Source organism: Archocentrus centrarchus, chromosome 16 (assembly GCF_007364275.1).
Source record: "Archocentrus centrarchus isolate MPI-CPG fArcCen1 chromosome 16, fArcCen1, whole genome shotgun sequence".
Classification (NCBI taxonomy): Eukaryota; Metazoa; Chordata; class Actinopteri; order Cichliformes; family Cichlidae; genus Archocentrus; species Archocentrus centrarchus.
In genome coordinates, this window is record NC_044361.1 from 36,294,945 (window position 1) to 36,313,754 (window position 18,810).

At 42.9% G+C, this 18,810-nt stretch overlaps 1 protein-coding gene across 1 annotated transcript in view; it reads right to left on the bottom strand.

Annotated features, from left to right (window-relative positions):
- Nucleotides 1–1,165: 1,165 nt before the first annotated feature.
- taf2 (TAF2 RNA polymerase II, TATA box binding protein (TBP)-associated factor) overlaps nucleotides 1,166–18,810 on the bottom strand; it is a 33,742-nt gene continuing 16,097 nt past the window's right edge. Inside the window, exons 18-27 of the mRNA XM_030750662.1 lie at nucleotides 17,477–17,617; nucleotides 17,258–17,368; nucleotides 16,596–16,789; nucleotides 16,335–16,474; nucleotides 15,789–15,858; nucleotides 14,935–15,044; nucleotides 8,968–9,197; nucleotides 3,804–3,965; nucleotides 3,479–3,581; nucleotides 1,166–1,827 (exon numbers count right to left, since the gene is read on the bottom strand). Of these exons, the coding sequence (XP_030606522.1) occupies nucleotides 1,529–1,827; nucleotides 3,479–3,581; nucleotides 3,804–3,965; nucleotides 8,968–9,197; nucleotides 14,935–15,044; nucleotides 15,789–15,858; nucleotides 16,335–16,474; nucleotides 16,596–16,789; nucleotides 17,258–17,368; nucleotides 17,477–17,617 (1,560 nt within the window). The 3' untranslated portion in view covers nucleotides 1,166–1,528. The remainder of the gene's footprint in view (nucleotides 1,828–3,478; nucleotides 3,582–3,803; nucleotides 3,966–8,967; nucleotides 9,198–14,934; nucleotides 15,045–15,788; nucleotides 15,859–16,334; nucleotides 16,475–16,595; nucleotides 16,790–17,257; nucleotides 17,369–17,476; nucleotides 17,618–18,810) is intronic.

The following is an 18,810-nucleotide window of genomic DNA, read 5'->3' on the forward strand; positions in this document are numbered from 1 at the left end:
GAGCAAGGATACTTCTGGCTGCTCCCTTGTCACAGGGGTCATACTACAGTGGGTAACTCTGCACTATGGGGGCATCACAAAAGAACTTTGATATGCATGAGTATTTCTCCAAAGCAGACATCTGAAAACTGTTGACCAGTTTCTTGTTGGTCACCAGGTTTGCTCGCATCTCAGGAGCGGTTTTGGTCTACTGCTCTTTACTCTAAGTCCTTTAAACTTCTTGGCTGCTGCTTGGAAACTCGAAGCTTCAGCTCTCGCTGCAGATTTTTTACAGGATTGAGGTCTGGAGACTGGCGAGGCCACTCCATGACCTTAATGTGCTTCTTTAGACCACTCCTTTGTTGCCTTGTGGTATGTTTTGGGTCACTGCCATGCTGGAAGACCCATCCATGCTCCAATCTTCAGCGTTCTGGCTGAGGGAAGGAGATTCCTGTCCAACATTTTAGGGTACACTGCCCCATCCATTGGCCCCTCAATGTGGTGAAGTTGTCTTGTACCCATAGCAGGAAAAACAGCCCCAAATTAGTGTGCCACATGGAAACACAGCCTCTGTAGGAGGCACAATTCTGGCTGGGCTGTAGGGGATCAAATGTTTAGTTCACTCAATTACATCCAAATTTATAACTTTTATGTTTTTTCTAGATTTTTGGTTGATATTCTGTCTCACTCCACTAAAATGAAACTACCATAAAAATTAAAGACTGCTCATTTCTTTAGAAGTGAGCAAACTTACAATTTCAGCAAAGGATTAAATAATTATTTCTCCGACTGCACATGCAGGATCCACAGAGGTCAGCTTTCCTGAGGGTCAAAATACTGAAAATGTGGTGGAAAGACTGGCTGACAGATATCTAGATATGGATGGGACAAAGTTTAGGAGGTTTGAACAGCAGCAGATTTAATTATGAGACGAGTACACGCAAGAAGAACGAAGCCAACAAGTATTTATTTCTTTTTAAAAAAGCAGTTGTTGAAACATCAGTGTAGAAAATTAAAAGTTCTTCTTTTAGTTAGTATACTTTACATTTCCACATGTGCTGCAGTCCATTTACATTTCAGAGGTTTTGGCAGATAACTTACAGAAGAGAGAGTCGAACTTTCATTTCATTACAACAGCGTAAAGGGAATTTCCAACCTGCTCATACACAGAAAAACTTACATGGTTGGTTGGCTGTTTGTGGAGAGAGGTGTGTGTGGTTGCATGCCTCACACAGCCTGGAAGCAGCGATTAAAGGTCCACAAGCACCTACAGGCTCTGTGTGTGTGTGTGTGTGTGTGTGTGTGTGTGTGTGTGTGTGTGGTGAGAGGACACAGGGACGTCTCTGGAAAGGTTTCCCTTAATGACACTGCAGCCTCAGTGGAAGTTTCCCCGCTCGAGTCAGCGTGTTGGTGCTGAGGAGTTCAGTGTTCATTTCTCTGAGGATCACACTTCAACAGCCGTGTCCTGCCTGATAATATTATTGAGGCGTGTTTGAGTCCAGTTAGGTGGGACCCGCTAAGGTTGGAAAGCGGGCCTGCCTCTGGATGTTCAGTCGGACAGAGAGGGTGAGCGCAGGGACCTGCCGCTGGCCGGGCTGTTGCTGTAGGTGTGCGAGTTGTCCCTATCTCTGTCCTTCTCCTTGTCTTTGCTTTCATGTTTGTGTTTGTGCTTGTGTTTATGCTTGTGCTTCTTCTTCTTCTTCTTATGTTCATGGTGGTGGTGGTGGTGATGGTGGCTGTGGTCACCTCCATGCTTAGAGGATGAGGAAGTGGTCTCCTTGGGGAAGGATGGCACAGGTGTGGCAGGCATGGACAGCAAAGACTGTTCCACTGATGACGGCTCTTTGCCTAAAAAGAGAATGAAGAGTGGTAAAGTTGGCAAAGGTAAGGCCAGGTGTATTAGAGCCCCTCCTGGATAAGAACAAATGAATGAGAATATGTTTATGCTTCTTCATCTCTATACAGCAAGTTTACTCATTAACATGTATTCTGCATCTTCTAATCTTCTTAGCTTATTGCTTGCATTAGGTAGCTTTAATAATAATATAGTAATAACATTAATAAACACTTTTTAATGAATGAATTGCACCATGATTTATAAAATGCTGCAGTCCTCGACTCTCAGTTTCCACCAGCTAATGTGACCCATGATGCTAACTTGTATTTAATGTCACACAATATTGATCATCAGTAAATCGGGTGGCACAAAGCAACGTTGTATAACCAGCATTTGTTTTCTAAAGCACTGGGATTTGTAATCAGCTGTTAGTGTAGTTATGGTGATGACCCCTCCCACTCTGACTGTTCCCTCCTGGTTTGGGGTCCCAACGGGCCACACATGTGTCAGCACCTGTTTAACTGCTGCTTTAAAGGGCTTGATATGTGGGTTTTGTTTGCCACTTACTTGGATCCACACGCTCACCACACTCCTCATATAGCTGTTATGGTTATTAGCAAACTCAAAAACAAATAAACTAGTTATTGAAAGTGTTGTGTGGCCTCCCTTTAGTCTAAGCCAGTTCCTAACACTATGCAACATGTATGTGGCTTTGGTACGACTCAGGTATACAGTAAGTACACTGCTCTCCCAGTTCCAGTTGCACAACTGCTGCCCGATACTTGCTTACACATGGTACAGAAAACTGACTGCAGTTCACGTAACAGCTGTGGGTGTTAATACTAATACCAATTTTCCATTTGTTTCAAAACATGTGAAACACAGTAAAACAAAAAAGACATCTGAACAAACCAGCAGAAGCACAAGAAGTTCCAGTCTGGTTTTAATACGGTCTCAAAGGGCTTTCAGGGTTTCAGGATTTACCAGAGGAGTCACACCGCTGACTCACTGTGATACACTTTGTTATTGTAAGCTCAACTCCAGAGAGATTCATGTTAAATATGGCTGTAAGTGGATATAGATGAATCGTCTAACAGCATTTTAGAGATCGAACTCCACTCCAACAGCAAATTAGGGCACCGCCACAACCACTGAGTCACTGAGGCCCGGCCAATCGCACAGCACCTTTCCTTCTGACGTCCCTGTTAGGTTTAGGTTAAGGTTCTTCACCCATCATTATTAGATGTGTTTAAATTAATCTAAAGTATCAGTAAGCAATGACATGACTGTAATATGAATGCAACATCCTCTAAAGTGGTGTGTGTGTGTAAATGGTAAATGGACTAGTTCTTATATAGCGCTTTTCTACTCAGTATGAGCACTCAAAGCGCTTATACAACCTGTTTGCATTCACCCATGCACTCCCATTCATACAAGCACTTCCATTTTTATGAAGCTAAGTGCTTTTAATTAACTAACATTCACTCACATTCATACTCCGACAGAACGGTCGGAGAGCAACTTGGGGTTAAGTATCTTGCCCAAGGATACATTGGCATGTAGCCCGGAGTAGCCAGGATTCGAACCGCTGACGTTCCGATCAGTAGGTGACCTGCTCTACCTACTGAGCTACAGCCAGTGTGTGTGTGTGTGTGTGTTTACCAGGTGTTGAAGGTCTCTCCAACAGATTGAGGTGATGGTGAATAAAGGCCTGACTATCATGAACAGTTTCCATGTCAATATCTTCATCTTCCATCATGTTGAACTACAACAGAGCAGAGCGTAATTAGAAACAGTTAATGAATGAAAATCATTTATTTTTTAATGAAGGCAGTTTTCATTATTTGTGTGAGCCACTATAAAGAAGAGATGTTTCTTAACACATCATTTGAACTTTCATTAGTCCCTCGAGTATAAGCTGGAATAAAACTCAGAACCACAGACCAGTGATTCTGGGCAGCTGATAAATGTGACATCAGCATCTTACTCTGATCTTGTAGCGTCCTCTTCCATCATCATCCTGTTGCTGCAGTACCTGTCCTGGCTCTGGAGGAGATCCCAGTGGGGTGTCAGACTTCCTCTTCAGGCCCAGAGGGGGCTGGCCTACGCCACACACACCCAATGAAACAGGATCGGGCTCTTCATCCACCTGTCAGACAAACAAAGACATCAGAATGTGCAGCAGTAGCCCGTCCTCTGAAATCTGGAACCATGTTTAAGAAGAAAAAGAAGACAAGGGGGGAGAAATTTTGCATGAGATAAATAACTATAAATAACTTTTAAACATACAGAATTTTTCAAGTCCTAAATGCTTTTTTATTACAATTAATACATGAGAAACAGATCATAATGGAACTTAAAAAAATGACACAGTTGCCTCTCAGCCTGTGGACTGAATGATCTCTGCCTCTCTTCTGCACCCGCCCAAAGGATAAAGAGACATTCATGGAGTGCAGCACTGAGAAGATGAGGCTCAGTGACTCATCTGCATTTGAAGTCTTTTAAATGATGAAGTAATATTGTCAGTTCTAACATTTTTGCCAGTTTTTACAGCTGGATATTACAAAAAGCAGCTACAGAAATATAATATGTTTATTAGGGAGCTATTATAATGTGTATGAAATTAAGACAAACATTTTGGTGTGAAAACTATCACATATCACAAATACAGTTATTATTATTTTTAATCATGCACAGACCTCTTTCTTCATTTACACCGAATGCATCAGAAGGTTCAGCAAACCATGAGCAATATGGCGACTGTGTTGAGGAAGTGACCAATTTGATAGGTGTGTGCCCTCCAAGCTCGGGTCCTCTACCAGAGGCCTGGGAGCTTGAAGGTCCTGCACAGTATCTTAGCTGTTCCCAGGACTGCGCTCTTCTGGACAGAGATCTCGGATGTTGTTCCTGAAATCTGCTGGAGCCATTCACCCAGTTTGGGGGTCACTGCCCCGACTGTTCCAATTACCACACGAACCACTGTTAGCTTCACCTTCCACATTCTCTCCAGCTCTTCTCTGAGCCCTTGGTATTTATCGAGCTTCTCGTCTCCCTTCTTTATGTTACTGTTGCTTTGTATTGCTACATCTATAACTACAGCTTTCTTTCTCTGCTTGTCCACCACTACGATGTCCGGTTGGTTAGCTATCACTAGTTTGTCTGTATCTGGAAATCCCACAGGATTTTAGCTCGGTCATTCTCGACCACCCATGGGGGCATATCCCATTTTGACCTCAAGATTTCCAGGTCATACTCGGCACAGATGTTCCTGTCTACTATACCAGCCACTTGGTTATGGTGCTCCATGTATGTCCTGCCTGCTAGCATCTTGCACCCTGTTGCTATGTGTTGGATTGTCTCAAGGGCATCTCTGCACAGCCTGCGCCTGGGGTCTTGCCTGGTGTGGTTGACCCCAGCCTCTATCAATCTTGTACTCAGAGCTTGTTCCTGTGCTGCCATGATTAGTGCCTCTGTGCTGTCTTTCAGTCCAGCTTTGTCCAGCCATTGGTAAGATTTTCAAGATCAGCCACTTCTTTGATCTGCTGGTGGTACATGCTGTGCAGACGTATGTCCTTCCATGATGATTCCTGGATTTGCTCTTCTTTCTCGAGTTTCTCCTGCCTGAGGTACTCACTAAACACATGATCCTTTGTGCCATCTTCCTGATGTATTCATTGATCTTCATTGTTTCATCTAGGACAGTGGTTCTGACACTCACTACTCCTCGGCCACCTTCCTTCCGCTTAGTGTACAGTCTCAGGGTGCTGGATTTGTGGTGAAACCCTCCATGCATGGTAAGGAGCTTTATTGTCTTGGTGTCAGTGGCTTCAATCTCCTCCTTTGGCCAGCTTATTATCCCAGCAGGTATCTGACGGCTGGCAGGATTTTCCTTACTCTCTGCAGGTATTTGGAGGCAGCAGCTTTTCTAGCAGCCTCTTCATGGTTCCCATTTGCCTGTGGGATTCCAAGGTACTTGTAGCTGTCTTCAATGTCTGCAATGTTGCCTTCTGGTAGTGCAATCCCCTCAGTTCTAACAACCTTCCCTCTCTTTGTTACCATATGACTACACTTCTCCAGTCCAAATGACATTCGGATATCATTACTGTAGATTCTAGTAGTGTGGATCCGTAAATTGATGTCTCGTTCACTCATCCATTTAGAGGAGATGGCTGATGTTTGCTCTATTCCATAGTCGGAATTCTTGGCCAGTCTGATCTGATCCAGCTGAGGGGGTTGAGGCCTATGCAGAAGAGCAGTGGGGACAGAGCATCTCCTTGGTGAATCCTGCCTCTAGTATTGGTCTCCACATACCCATGGAGTTCCTGATGAAGGCTCTTAGGGTCCTGTTGATTTTGTACACTTCTTGCCATTCCAGAATCCATGGGTGAGGCATCGAGTCATAGGCTTTCTTGTAGTCAATTCAGGCAGTGCCCAGGTTGGTCAATCAGGTCTTACAGTCTCGAGTAACTGCTCTATCTTGAGTGACTGCTTTATCTACCAGTAACTGGTGTTTTTCTCTGGTATCTCTGCCAATTCCTTTCTGTGCTCCGCTGATGCATTGAGTCATGGTTTTTTCATCTTAGCCACTATGATGCCTGACAGGAGTTTCCATGTTGTACTAAGGCAGGTTATTGGCCAGTAGTTGGATGTCCTTGGGGATCAGTCCTGTCCAGCCTTCAATCAGCTATTCTGGGTGTATCTTAGCAGCTGGTTCATTTGTGCTGCCAGGTGCTCGTGGAGTGCCACACATTTTTGACTGTTACACATATTTTCGCCACTGCCACACAACTACAACAAGTAAAGATGTGTCTGCAAAACTCCATGTTTTGCACCTAAGAAATACCATCCCTGGACCTTAAGCTTAACTGGTTTAGCTGATGCTAGCATGTACATGATTCCGAGTTGCCTGAAGCATGCAAATGTGAGCAACAGATTACTGACTCCAGTTTACTTAACCCTTTAACACTGAACATGTCTTTGGAAAAACAATGTATTCCAAATATCCATCCATCCATTCGCTTCCGCTCATCCTGTTCAGGGTCGCGGGGGGGCTGGAGCCTATCCCAGCTGTCATAGGGCAAGAGGTAGGGTACAAATATTCCAAATATATTATATATAAATAATATTCAGGTTTCAGAAACTGCAGAGGTGTTATTGATAACAGTTTGGGGGTTTTTACAGTGTGAGCCTTTTATTTAAAAATATTAACATATTAGTTTTGCCATATAATGTAAGATTTGCAGGTCATATTAAGGTGTGGGATAAATGTGTTAGGGGGAATCAGAGGAAACTGTATGTAACGGCAGTGAAGAGGAAAGAGCTAAATGGACCAAAGTCTTAAAGGTTGGGAAGGTTCAAGAAAATCCAGGTCATTCAATTTTAAGCAAAATAATGAAATACTTTACATGATTTCAATCAAAATTTTAAGAACTTGTAGACTTCTCAGTGTGCACTGCAGTTAATATGTAACGAAGCGGTTTAATCAACAGAGATTTTATCATGAGAAAAACAAGCAGAATGCTGTTCTTATTGGTGATTCTACTGATGTAGTGAGGATGGGGTCCAGCCAAATACTGCTGGCAGGTTTATCCTGTAGTACCCATAATTACATAGTGTCCAACCAAAAATAATACAGCTTTTATGAGGCAGCTTCCAAGTGTGTACAGTGTGAATGTTTCAGTGTGGCATTAGTAAATCAAAAACAACTGAAGGAAAAGAAATGGCCACCAAGAAATTTGCTGCTTACATCACCACTTGGATTAAAAACCAGTGAAACCTGACACAATAACTTGTTACACTAATTTGTATTGTTCTTCGACACACTGTGGGTCCTTCAAGTTAAACCGCCAAAATACATTCAAGTCTAAATTCATGTTAAGTTCTCCAGGTTGATCTTTGGTACAAACTGGAGATCATCTATCTGGAAGCCATGCTTCAGGGGATGGTTTATTAGGTCCACCTTGCTAGTACGTAGTTGGACCCACTTTTGCCTTCAGAACTGACTTAATTTTTTGTGGCATAGATTCATAAAGGTGCTGCAGACATTCTTTAGAGATTTTGGTCTATTTTAACATGACAGCATCACAGTTGCAGATTTGTCAGCTGGCGATCCATGATGTGAAACTTTTGTTCCACCACAGCCCAAAGATGCTCTATTGGATTGAGCTCTGGTGACTGTGGACTGAGTCACTGTCATGTTCAAGAAACCAGTTTGAGATGGTTTGAGTTCTGTGATATAGTGTGTTATGCAGCTGGAAGGAATCAGAAGATGCTACACTGTGGTCATAAAGGGATGGACATGGTTAGGTAGACTGTGGTGTTTAAATGATGCTCAGTTGGTACTAACAGGGCAGAAAGTGTGACAGGAAAATATTCCCCACACATTACACCACCACCAGCAGCCTGAACTACTGATACATGGAGAAATGGATGGATGCTTTTTCATGTTTTTTTCCCCCCGTATAATTCTGACCCTAACATCTGAACGTCACAGAAGAAATCAAGATTCCTTAAACCAGACAATCTTCTATTGTCCAATTTTGGTGAGCCCATGTAAAACGTAGCCTCACCTTCCTGTTCGGTTGTGATGAGTGGTTATTCAAGTCTTGCCATTCTACTCTGACCTCTGGCATCATCACGACATTTTTAGCCAGAGCAGCGCTGCTCACTGGATATTTTCTCTTTTTCAGATGGCAAAATGCCAGTAGAAGTTTCTAAAATACTCAAACTGATAAACTTCAGCGGGTCGTCTTGACCATGTCTACATTTACACATGCAAGGTGAGATACTTAGACAAGTCTTTACTTCTTGTTATTAGGTGGCATAGTGGTGTGGTGGTTGTAACCTCACAAGCAGAGTCCTAGGTTTGCATGTTTTCTTTGTTCGGTTCTCACCGGGTACTCCGGCTTCCTCCCACAGTCCAAAGACATGCAGGTTAATTGGTGATTCTAAATTAGTCGCAGGTGTGACTGTGGCTGTCTGTCTCTCTGTTAGTCTAGCAACTTGTCTGGGGTCTACCGTGCGTCTGGGACTCAAGTCCCCCTGAGACCCTGAACTGGATAAGCAATTAAGAAAAAGGATGGACAGATTTTTGCTTTGCAAAACAACACAATTTGACAATCTTGACAATTAAATGATTCTCCACCACTTACTGTTGCATAGCTCATGCCCACACCATGGATGCCTATGCTGGCGGGCGTGTCCATAACAGCACCGACCCCCGGCTCGGGCTTGATGGTGGGATTAAGTACTGCTTTTTTCTCCTTCAAGTTGAGTACCAGGCCCAGTTCTGGCAGTGGAAGGCACGAGGGCCGAGTCAGACCAAACAATGTGTAGTAGAGATTAACAGCATCACAGCGCAGCCGCCAGTCATGGGAGGTACCTGAGAAAAGAAGAGGACAAGGTAGAAGGGAGGGTTTGGGGTTGTAAAGATAAGGTATTTCACATCTAAATTTTAGTGACTGAGTAAAGGTTATTAAAAAACACTTTATTATCTCCTATAAGCCTGCTGTGATACTCTCTATCAGTGCAGGCTATTTCACCCTTTGAGTGCAGTCATTCAGAAATCTAGGAGCACTTTTTTCAAGCACTACATGTCAGTAATTAATCCTGAGCTGCATGCTGCTCAACCACACATTTTATTTGACATCCCCACAGAGACAATCCTAAAACTACTAAATACAGATAATAAGCTTTCAGTGACAGGAAAGCTGAATGTGTCATTATGCGAGTCATTTGAGTAGTTGTGATTTGGAATGAGTTAAACTCCAAACTTTGCTGAAGCTAGCAATCCAAAGGCCAGGGGGTGGACTGTGGTTTTAAAAGCCGATTGAAAAAAAGACTAACAGCAGCAGAAAGTCCTCTTAGTTTGTGTTCTTACAGCACTGACCTTCAGTCAGTGTAACATCATCCTGTGTGTGTATGTTTAATACACGGGGGGATAAGGGGATTATAAAATGACCAACACACTTTCATAACACAGTATTTAAAGGCAGCACGGATTTAGACTGGCAGCAGTGTATAGGAGCCACTCACACTGCCCTGACCAGCAAACAGAAGACTTCTGGAAATAATGATCATCAATATTTATGTCCATGCTTAAATCTTGTAAAACAATAAATTAAATAACATGTTGCAATGAAAACCCAATGGTCTTCATGAATGTGAAACTGCGAACATATCCTTGTATTTGGCTTTTGGCGTGGTGTGTATTTTGACTGGCAGACTAAAGCGCTATGGCCTGTCTGGCTGACAGAGAGATAGGACCCCCTGGAAGAGAAAGAAATAATGAAACCTGAGGGCACAAAGAAGGAAGAACCTTGTGTGTTTATAGAGGCACAGCATCAAGATGTAGAACTCAACCTTGCAACTCAAATACCAGCTGGCAATAAACAGGAGACCATTTCATTTAAGACCCAACCTCATCCAGTGAAACTGCTGCAATCACATCCAGTTACCCGTGGTTGGTTTAAATTTGTAGCTAGCTACTCTAAAGACACCAAAATATGGCAACTATACACCTAAAACACATAAAGACAGCTAACAATACCTAACTACACAGCCACAGAACGACAGCTAGCTACACAAAGTCATACTCAATCCTGTGAAAAACTAAGTACATCCTTCCTGCTTCCACAGGAATTAAGACGGTAAGGAGCAGCCGGGTGCTGCTGATCAAATACACTTGAGTAACTGATCATCAGCAAGTGTTGGCAGTTTGCTGGTCTGGAACATTCAGCAGTATGTTAACACAATGCCATAAATACATCTCAGACTCTACAGGCCTCAGTTAGCATGTTAAATGTTGAAGTTCATGAAAGTACAATTAGAAAAAGACTGAACTGATGTGGCTTGTTTGGCAGGTTTGCCAGGACAAAGCCTCTTCTCTCTAAAAACAACATGGCAGCATGGCTTAGGTTGGCAAAGTTGCATCTGAGCAAACCACAAGACCTCTGAAAGAACGTCCTTTGGACACCGGAGGAGTCCACAGTTGCGATGTTTGTCCATAACGCAGCATGTTTGAAGAAAACCAAACACCTCATTTCAACCATCAAGCATGGAGGAGGATGGGCTGATGATTTGAGCTTGTTTCGCAGTATACCATTCTGTACACCAAGCTAAGGCCTGGCCCAAATTCAGTCATGCAACAGGATAATGATCCCAAGCACACCACCAAATCTAGAACAGAATGGTGGAAAAAGAAAGAAACCAAGGTGTTTCAATGGCTCAGTCAATGTAAGACTCAAGCCAACTGAAATGCTGTGCTGGGACCTTAAGAGAGCTGTGCATAAACGAATGCCCGCAGATCTGCATGCATTAAAGGAACGCTGCAAAGAAGGGTGGGCCAAAACCCCACCAGAAAAATGTGTGACAGGTTAGAGCCACAACCTGTCCTTTAGTTCATAAAATATAACTGACTAATCTAGAAAAAAAAAAACAATAAAAACACATTAGCATAAAAAAAGAAAATATAAAAGCATGTTTTCCTTTGTCGCTACTGATTATTAAACCTAGGTTTAATGGAAGAAATGCCAGTTCTATTAATCTAAATTTAAAGCCAGTTTCCCAGACATGGATTAAGCTATCTGTACTGCAGTTTGCCATCCCAGTGGAAAATGTTTTCATTCACTGAACTTCATGTGCAGTGGGAATTAACCAAGACTGCATTTAAAGACAGGAGAAAGTGCAGACGTCAAAATAGAGCATCAAAAATCTGCAGTTTGATGCTGCGTCACTTTAGCGCCTCGTTTCCATTTTTCAGATCAGTGTAAATCAGAGTCTGGGAACCAGCTGACTGAGGAACACAAGTGCTGCATTACCCGTCTGAAAAGCCAGTGATTTAAGGCAGAAACATGTCTTTTGTTGTGATTCCTTTTAAGTTCATTGGGGATCTGTTGTAGAGGATTACAGTAAATGATCACACTGCATATGAGAGTTGAGCAACAGCGGCTTGGTTTAGAAGTCTGACACAAGTCTGTCCAGTCAGACATGTGGAAGAGGGAAATTATTTATCACGCTTTGAAGAAAGAAAGGCATCAGTTTCACGTCATTCTATAATGACATGATTATAGATTACACTTGAAACGCTTGATAGAAATAAGTGAGTTGATGGATGCATTTAAGCAGTGCTTCACATCCTTTTGCCAACATGCAGTAATAAACATACACTGAGAATAAGCAGCAACGACATAAATAAAGTCTTCACACATGAGTCGCAAACTGCTTTCCTTTGATCTCTGAAAGTGGGGAAACTGCTGGACTGACGCTCATTCCTCTGACCAAAGTCTGTCCTGGCTGCTCGCTGAGTACGGGTTAAAGTCGGCCCCGGCGGCTCCAGCCTTCATGTCGGCAACTGAGCCAAATGTGATGCTGGGAATTTCTAATTAAATCCATAACAAAACAATACGGAGAGGTCTCAGTACTTTCTGACACTACTGTGGTTTTTGAAAACATTCAGAGAGTATTTGTAGGTTGTGAAAAGTCTCCTCAGTGCAAGTGTAAAACCACAGTGCTGTGAGACGAGAAGGGAACTGGGAAAATGAGCCCGCCTCCTGCTGTGCGAGGTCTGGTACTTTTTAGTTCTTCAGTGCTACGGTGAAAATCTCATCATAATGAAATCGTGTCTTTCAAGGGAAGCTTACCAGCCTACAAGCGTTTTCTACCTGGCTGTAGCTCAGTAGGTAAAGCAGGTCACCTACTGATCGGAAGGTCAGTGGCTCGATTCCTGGCTACTCCAGGCTACATGCCAATGTATCCTTGGGCAAGATACTTAACCCCAAGTTGCTCTCCGACGCAACTGTCGGAGTATGAATGTGTGTGAATGTTAGATAATTAAGCACTTAGCTTAATTAATCATGGAAGTGCTTGTATGAATGGGTGTGCATGGGTAAATGTAAACATGTTGTGTAAGCGCTTTGAGTGCTCTGACTGAGTAGAAAAGCGCTATATAAGAACTAGTCCATTTACCATTTACCTAACATTCACACAATCACACTCAACATACACAACGCGAGCAACTCGGGGTTCAGTATCTTATCCAAGGATACTTTGGCATGCAGTCTGGAGCAGCCAGGGATCGATTAGTAGATGGCCTGCTCTACCTCCAGAGCCACCCCAGGTCATGGTTCCTTGTAAAGAGAAGCAACTTTTGAGCTCTAGTGGCTTTACTGGAACTCTGTCCCAGAGGAAATTAAAGGCAACATGCTGTGAAGAAAATGCTTTCTTGGTTCTGGTAAACACAGCGTGCCTTAGCTGTGGGTGCAGTTGCAAGAACAACTGAGTGCGCATTAACTGACCTCACCATCAGTATAATTTGTACTGCTTGTGGTTGGAGCAGCTCATTCGTGGGTAAAACCAACATCGTGCGAGCAGAAGGAAAAGCTAGGCTGTAATTTGTTCCTGAGGAACAAAAGCCAAACGGCAGTAGACCAAAACTTAAAGCTCATTAATCAGGGACACTGCCCTAAACCTGAAGAGACGGCTGAGCAGCCCCAGAGTGAAAAGTGATTCACAGCAATGTGAGAAAGTCACAAAACAGAATCGAGTTCAGTGTTCAAACTTGAATTACTCACTTATGTGCCCACTCCAACGACTCGGCTCGCATTTTACATCGTTGTCTGTTGAATTTTGTGTACTGAAGACAGTGACTGTGTTTTTCATTGTTTTCTGTCATGTATGTTCTGTTCCTGCGGTGGACGCTCATATCAAACATGCCTGTAAGCCACGTGTCAGACTCAAGGCCCGCGGGCCAGATCCAGCCCGCCATATAATTTTATACGGCCAGCGAGATAATTTCATTGAGCTATTATTAATACCTGCAGGTAAACAGCGCTTATACTATACTATAAATCCTACAATGCACTGTAACAGCTGCTGCGCAGTCCAACACCTGTGGGCTAAATGTTTTCCCATGTTGCCAATGACACATTGATCAGTGATCAGCAGATAAAAGCATCATTCAGCACTTTTTACAGTGACATTTAAGATAGCCCGACCCCTAAAAAAGGCCAAATGAAAAGTGGAAAACAGGGATTTTTCCAAACAGGTAGGAGGCAAGGGACCTGATTGACATCGGAGGTAAACCTGGCCATTCAAATTCATATTGCTGATTAAAATGTTTTTTTTTAATTATGTTTTTTAATTAATTATGACTGTCTTCAATTTTGGCCCGTCTTGTCATTGAGTTTGACACCCGTGCTGTAAGCCAACTGCTCAGATTCAGACTGCTCTAAAGACTCAGTTTCATACAGTTTGTTCTACCATTGTATCTGTATGATGTCACTGAGAGTGGCTATTCCTAATATGGTCATCTGAAGCACACAGCTCTGACTACGAGCACATCTCTTTCCACACACCCGCATTTTAAATCTTCTGTTTGTGAGGAGCAGCCAATCAGAACCTTTCAGACAAAGGATGGATGGACTGCACCAAGGCTGTTTGAACTGTGAGTCTGAACCGTGAAGCTACTCTACACAGATCCCAAATATAAATACATGAAACTAAAAAAAAGCATAAAATGATTATAAAAACACTGAGCCAATAAAGCTGAAGCAGAGTTGTAGCCATAACAGCAGACTTCATTTAGGAACGATGTAGCCAAGAAATGGGAACGCTTTGCTTCTCCAGGCAGTACAGAAGTTCTGTACAATCGGCACAGTTTAAAAGTGGCCACTGAAGATTAGAGTTACAGTTCAGGATCTGACAAAGTGCAGTGTGCTCAGTCTGCGCCCTGGCTTCTGAGGCGCAGCGTTAAATGATGGACAGAGAAGTGTTTCAGCCGAACTTAAAGTGAGACGTTATGATGTCATCACTTGACCATTTGATCTCAGTAGACGTCTGTATGAAAATGTTCTGTGATCAGTTCATCCATGAGTCCAAATGATTATTGAATTTTGCCTTAAGGCCACCCTGAAATGCTACATTCAGGAGTAAATGATGAAAGCTAAACTTTACACTCAAAACATGAGATTCATAAATGATTCAAAATTTTATGGATTTGTGGATTCAATAAAATGCCATGAAGCAAAACCCTAAAATTTAGGAGCATATTCTGGGGATTTAGACAGATCTGAGTACAGCAGGAGGCCATCAGGAATTTTTGTGTTGCCTGTGTTTCTCACCAGAGTTCATAAGCTTCCACAGCTGGTCGACCAGAGCTTCATTACACAGAGCTGAGTCTGCTGTCTTGGTGAATGGTGGATTCTTACAGAGCATACCCAGGATCTTATGTCTGTGGGTCAAGAACATAGAAAAAAAGCAATAGTTTATGGCAGGCTTAAAAAGCCACTGTGACCAACATTAATTAAAAATGTATATCTCTAAACAAAATCCTCTATAGATGCATTTCTCTCATGATCTATAGATGTGTCAGCTCACAACTCTTGACCCTGGAAAAAAGTGAGCAGCAAAGGGGGCTTGGCAACAGGCAAATTTTAGCTCACCTGCAGGTTACCTATCTGCAGTGTTTCCAGCAGAGAATTTTCACAACTTTATTTTATTCCACAAAGTTGATAAAAATCTCCAAAACTCTAGAAAAGGCATTTTTATGATATGGGACCTTTAAGTGGACTTTTAAAGGTTTTACGCAGCCTGACTTTAAGCACTGCAGAGTATCTCTGTTACTGTCACACCAGGCACAGCTGCTCCTTCATGGTGACTCAAGAAAATCTGTGCTGATCTTAAGACATGTGGCCATAACAGTGACAAATGAGTGGCACACTCAAAGATTTGAAATGGATCAAATGCATAAACTGTTGTGCTTTAAAAATATTTCAAACATTTTACTGAGACTGTGTTAAAAAAAACAAACACTTGTTCGGCCCACACGGGGCTGTGGTCTCTGCATCATCACGGACAAAAATTGAGATGTTTTATGTGGCACCGTGATGTGGGACAACTGAAAAATCCTCAAAACACACAAGAAGACATTACAAAAACAAGAGTGCTCCAAAGATGTGTACAGAGTGTTACTGACCTCACATAGTGAACTGGGTCATCCTGAACCATGCTGAGCAGCCACTGCAGCTCTACCGAACTCCGCTCAACTGTGGGACAAAAGAAATGACACATGAACCACATCATCAACAACAACAACAACAAAAAGCTGCAGCAAAGCACCGTTTCTTTCACCAATCACTCAAGACAAGTCTTCATTGTTTACATTTACTGGAGTTTAACGTGATGAGCTGGACTCCCATAAACAAACACAGAGCTCCACCTTCACAAGGAGAAGCTCGCAAAGCTTTGGAAGCAGCTGTCCCAGGATGTGTTTGTTACTCACAGAGAGTTTTTAAAAAAAAGTAATGCAGTACATTATCTAATTACTCCCTGGACAAAGTATTTAATTACACTACTTATTATGTTATTTTCCATTTCTCGACAGCAATCAGATGATCCCCTCTGAACAAACACTTCTGAGAGAAGCAGGCTCAGGGTGGGGCAGCCATCTGCTGCAATCACACTCAAAGAGCAGCGGTCAATGAATAAGTAACAGCTAGCAAACTTGTCTTATTCCTTCTACCTCTAGTGTAGTCCACCAGAGCTTCCAGTGCAGCACTGCGAACATCTACAAAGTGTCCGTACTCAGCGTAGGACCTGAAGAGTGACGGGTCACTTGGAATGTGGCCGTTCTTCTGAAGCTGACGGATCGCTTTCAGACAGCTGGAGAGAAGAGGGAAGGGTGGAGCAAAGGAGTGTGACTGCTGTAATACCAAAGGTGTGCGAAACGCTCGTTAGGAGAAAAGCTATGAACACACACAGGATGACACGCTCAGCGTGGTACCTGACAGTGATGGTGTTCCGGAAGCTCGGGAGCAACTTCTCCATATTTAGGAATCGGGTGATCTCCTCCAAGATGAGACGGACATCTGCGTTTAAATTGTCCACTGTGCGCACCTCGTTGTTGATGCTGATGGCGGGGGTCAGGGAGTTGGTCAGAGCTTCGATCAGATCTGCTCGGTAGTAGTTATCTGAAAACTGAGGAGGAGTGGAAGGATGGGAAAAAGGAGAAGGATTTGGCAACAGGCACATGTCCTTAAATCCTTTTCTTAGCAGGGACGCACCAAAAGTGAAATTCTGAGTCATTACTGTTATAAAACGTAGCTGCTAGCCAGCTAGCTTACCTGTTTCTTTTTTGTTCTTTATCACCTTCTTTTTTCCAGATAAACTTTTATTTTAAAAAATCTGACCTGTTATAAAATCTTGTTACACAGAATATTTAGCCAATGCAGTATCACCGTGACACAAAAGATAAATATCAGCCATCTTTATCTGCACGCATCAATATCAGTCAACACTGACCAAAATATCGGTGCCTCTCTTTTTTAGTTTGTCATGAAATGCAGAAGAAAGAATTATCTTCCACCAGATAACATTCAGCTAACGCTTCATTTACATCTGCGAACAATAAACACAACAGTGAACAATTACACTGAAGGCCTTTACTTTGTTTTTCCTGTTGTCGTTGTACTTGATCAGGTCAAGTATAAAGTTGAGGACGTCTTTGGGACAGAGGTTCTGCACATCTCGGAGTAACGCCATGGCAACCGGCATCGTCTGGCATGAGAAACATTTTTTAAAAAGCTGTTACGACAGGTTACATCTACTATAAAATATTATGTTTAGTGGCAGGAATCAGGATTCATGTGAACGTGTTTGCTGTACCTTCTGCAGGAAGTAGCTCTGGAAGTTGATGAAGTTGTTGGTCTTGACGATGTTGGGGCAGCTCTTGCAGCAGAACATTCTGGTGAACAGGGACTTCATAGCCGGCGGGCCCTGCCACGTGCTCACCATGGCATTGGCTATCTGCAAGAACCACACCGTAACAAAGGAGCACAAGGACACAAACAGCAAGTTACTGCAGGCAGGCGGGCAGGTGGAAATCCCTTTGTAAAAGCAGTACAGATGTGCAATAAATACACATCAAGATAAAGAAAATAAAAATCGGGGTGAACAGAGACCGAGTTGAACTAAATAAGCAACAGTGTGAGGAGTAATATGCAGATGTTCGTGGATTAAATTATTGTTTACATTCCCTCGAAAAGAGAAAGTGTGCAAACTCTGCAGAGTCGGTTTGTCAAAGACTCGTTATAAAACCTGCTGGCTGATGGCAGGAATGACTTTCTGTATCTGTCCTCGTGTCTGTCTGAAGATGTGCTCCTCTGACCCTGCAGGAGATGGTGTGTAGAAGGTGATCAGTGAGAAAAAAGAAACATTCAAGATTGCAGGAGAGCCCAAGGAATGAAAACTACATGGTGAAGTATAACAGCTGCAGGAGGCATTTGAGAAATCCTCCATGGCACACAAATGACACGTGAAGAATTTTCTAATGAGTGTAACAATACTCTTTCTGTCTGTTGTACTTCTTGCGGTGAGCGCTGAGCTACAAAGCAAACAGCAAATGTACACACGAGCAGCGCGTGAGGTTTCCACAGGTATGAAGATCAGTGGCTCCTGTGGACTTTGAGCTCCAGCAGGATATTGGGGAATTTATGTTAATGTGGTAAAACGGGGCTAAAGGTCACTCGTTCAGGATGTTGTCGTTTGGTTAGCTGAATAAGGCGGACGTGGGTTGTTGGATGTGTGGATGCATTCACGAACACGCCTGCATTTTCCGTGTCAGTGTTTTTGACGTGTGCGTGCATTCGTCAGTTTTATGTGTGGCTACTCCTTCTTCCTTTCCACATTTTCTACCAACAACACGCAACTAAAACTCATCCTGACCAATCACAGTGCAGCCAAATCCATCAGAGGATTCAAGCCTGCCATCCTTCACTTTGTGGTCAGCGTGAGCGTGGACGCCTGCGTGTGCGTGGCAGAATGTGTGTTGGAGCTTCTATGTGTAAACTAAAGGCCATTATTACGGAGTCTGTTGGGGGTTGTGTGGCCAAACACAGCAAGTTAATGATAGAAGCAAAGTGCTGCCATTTCATCCTCCACTCATGTTGTGAAAATATTGGTTCAGGTGGTAATTCATTGGGGTGAAAGTTAGAATAGAC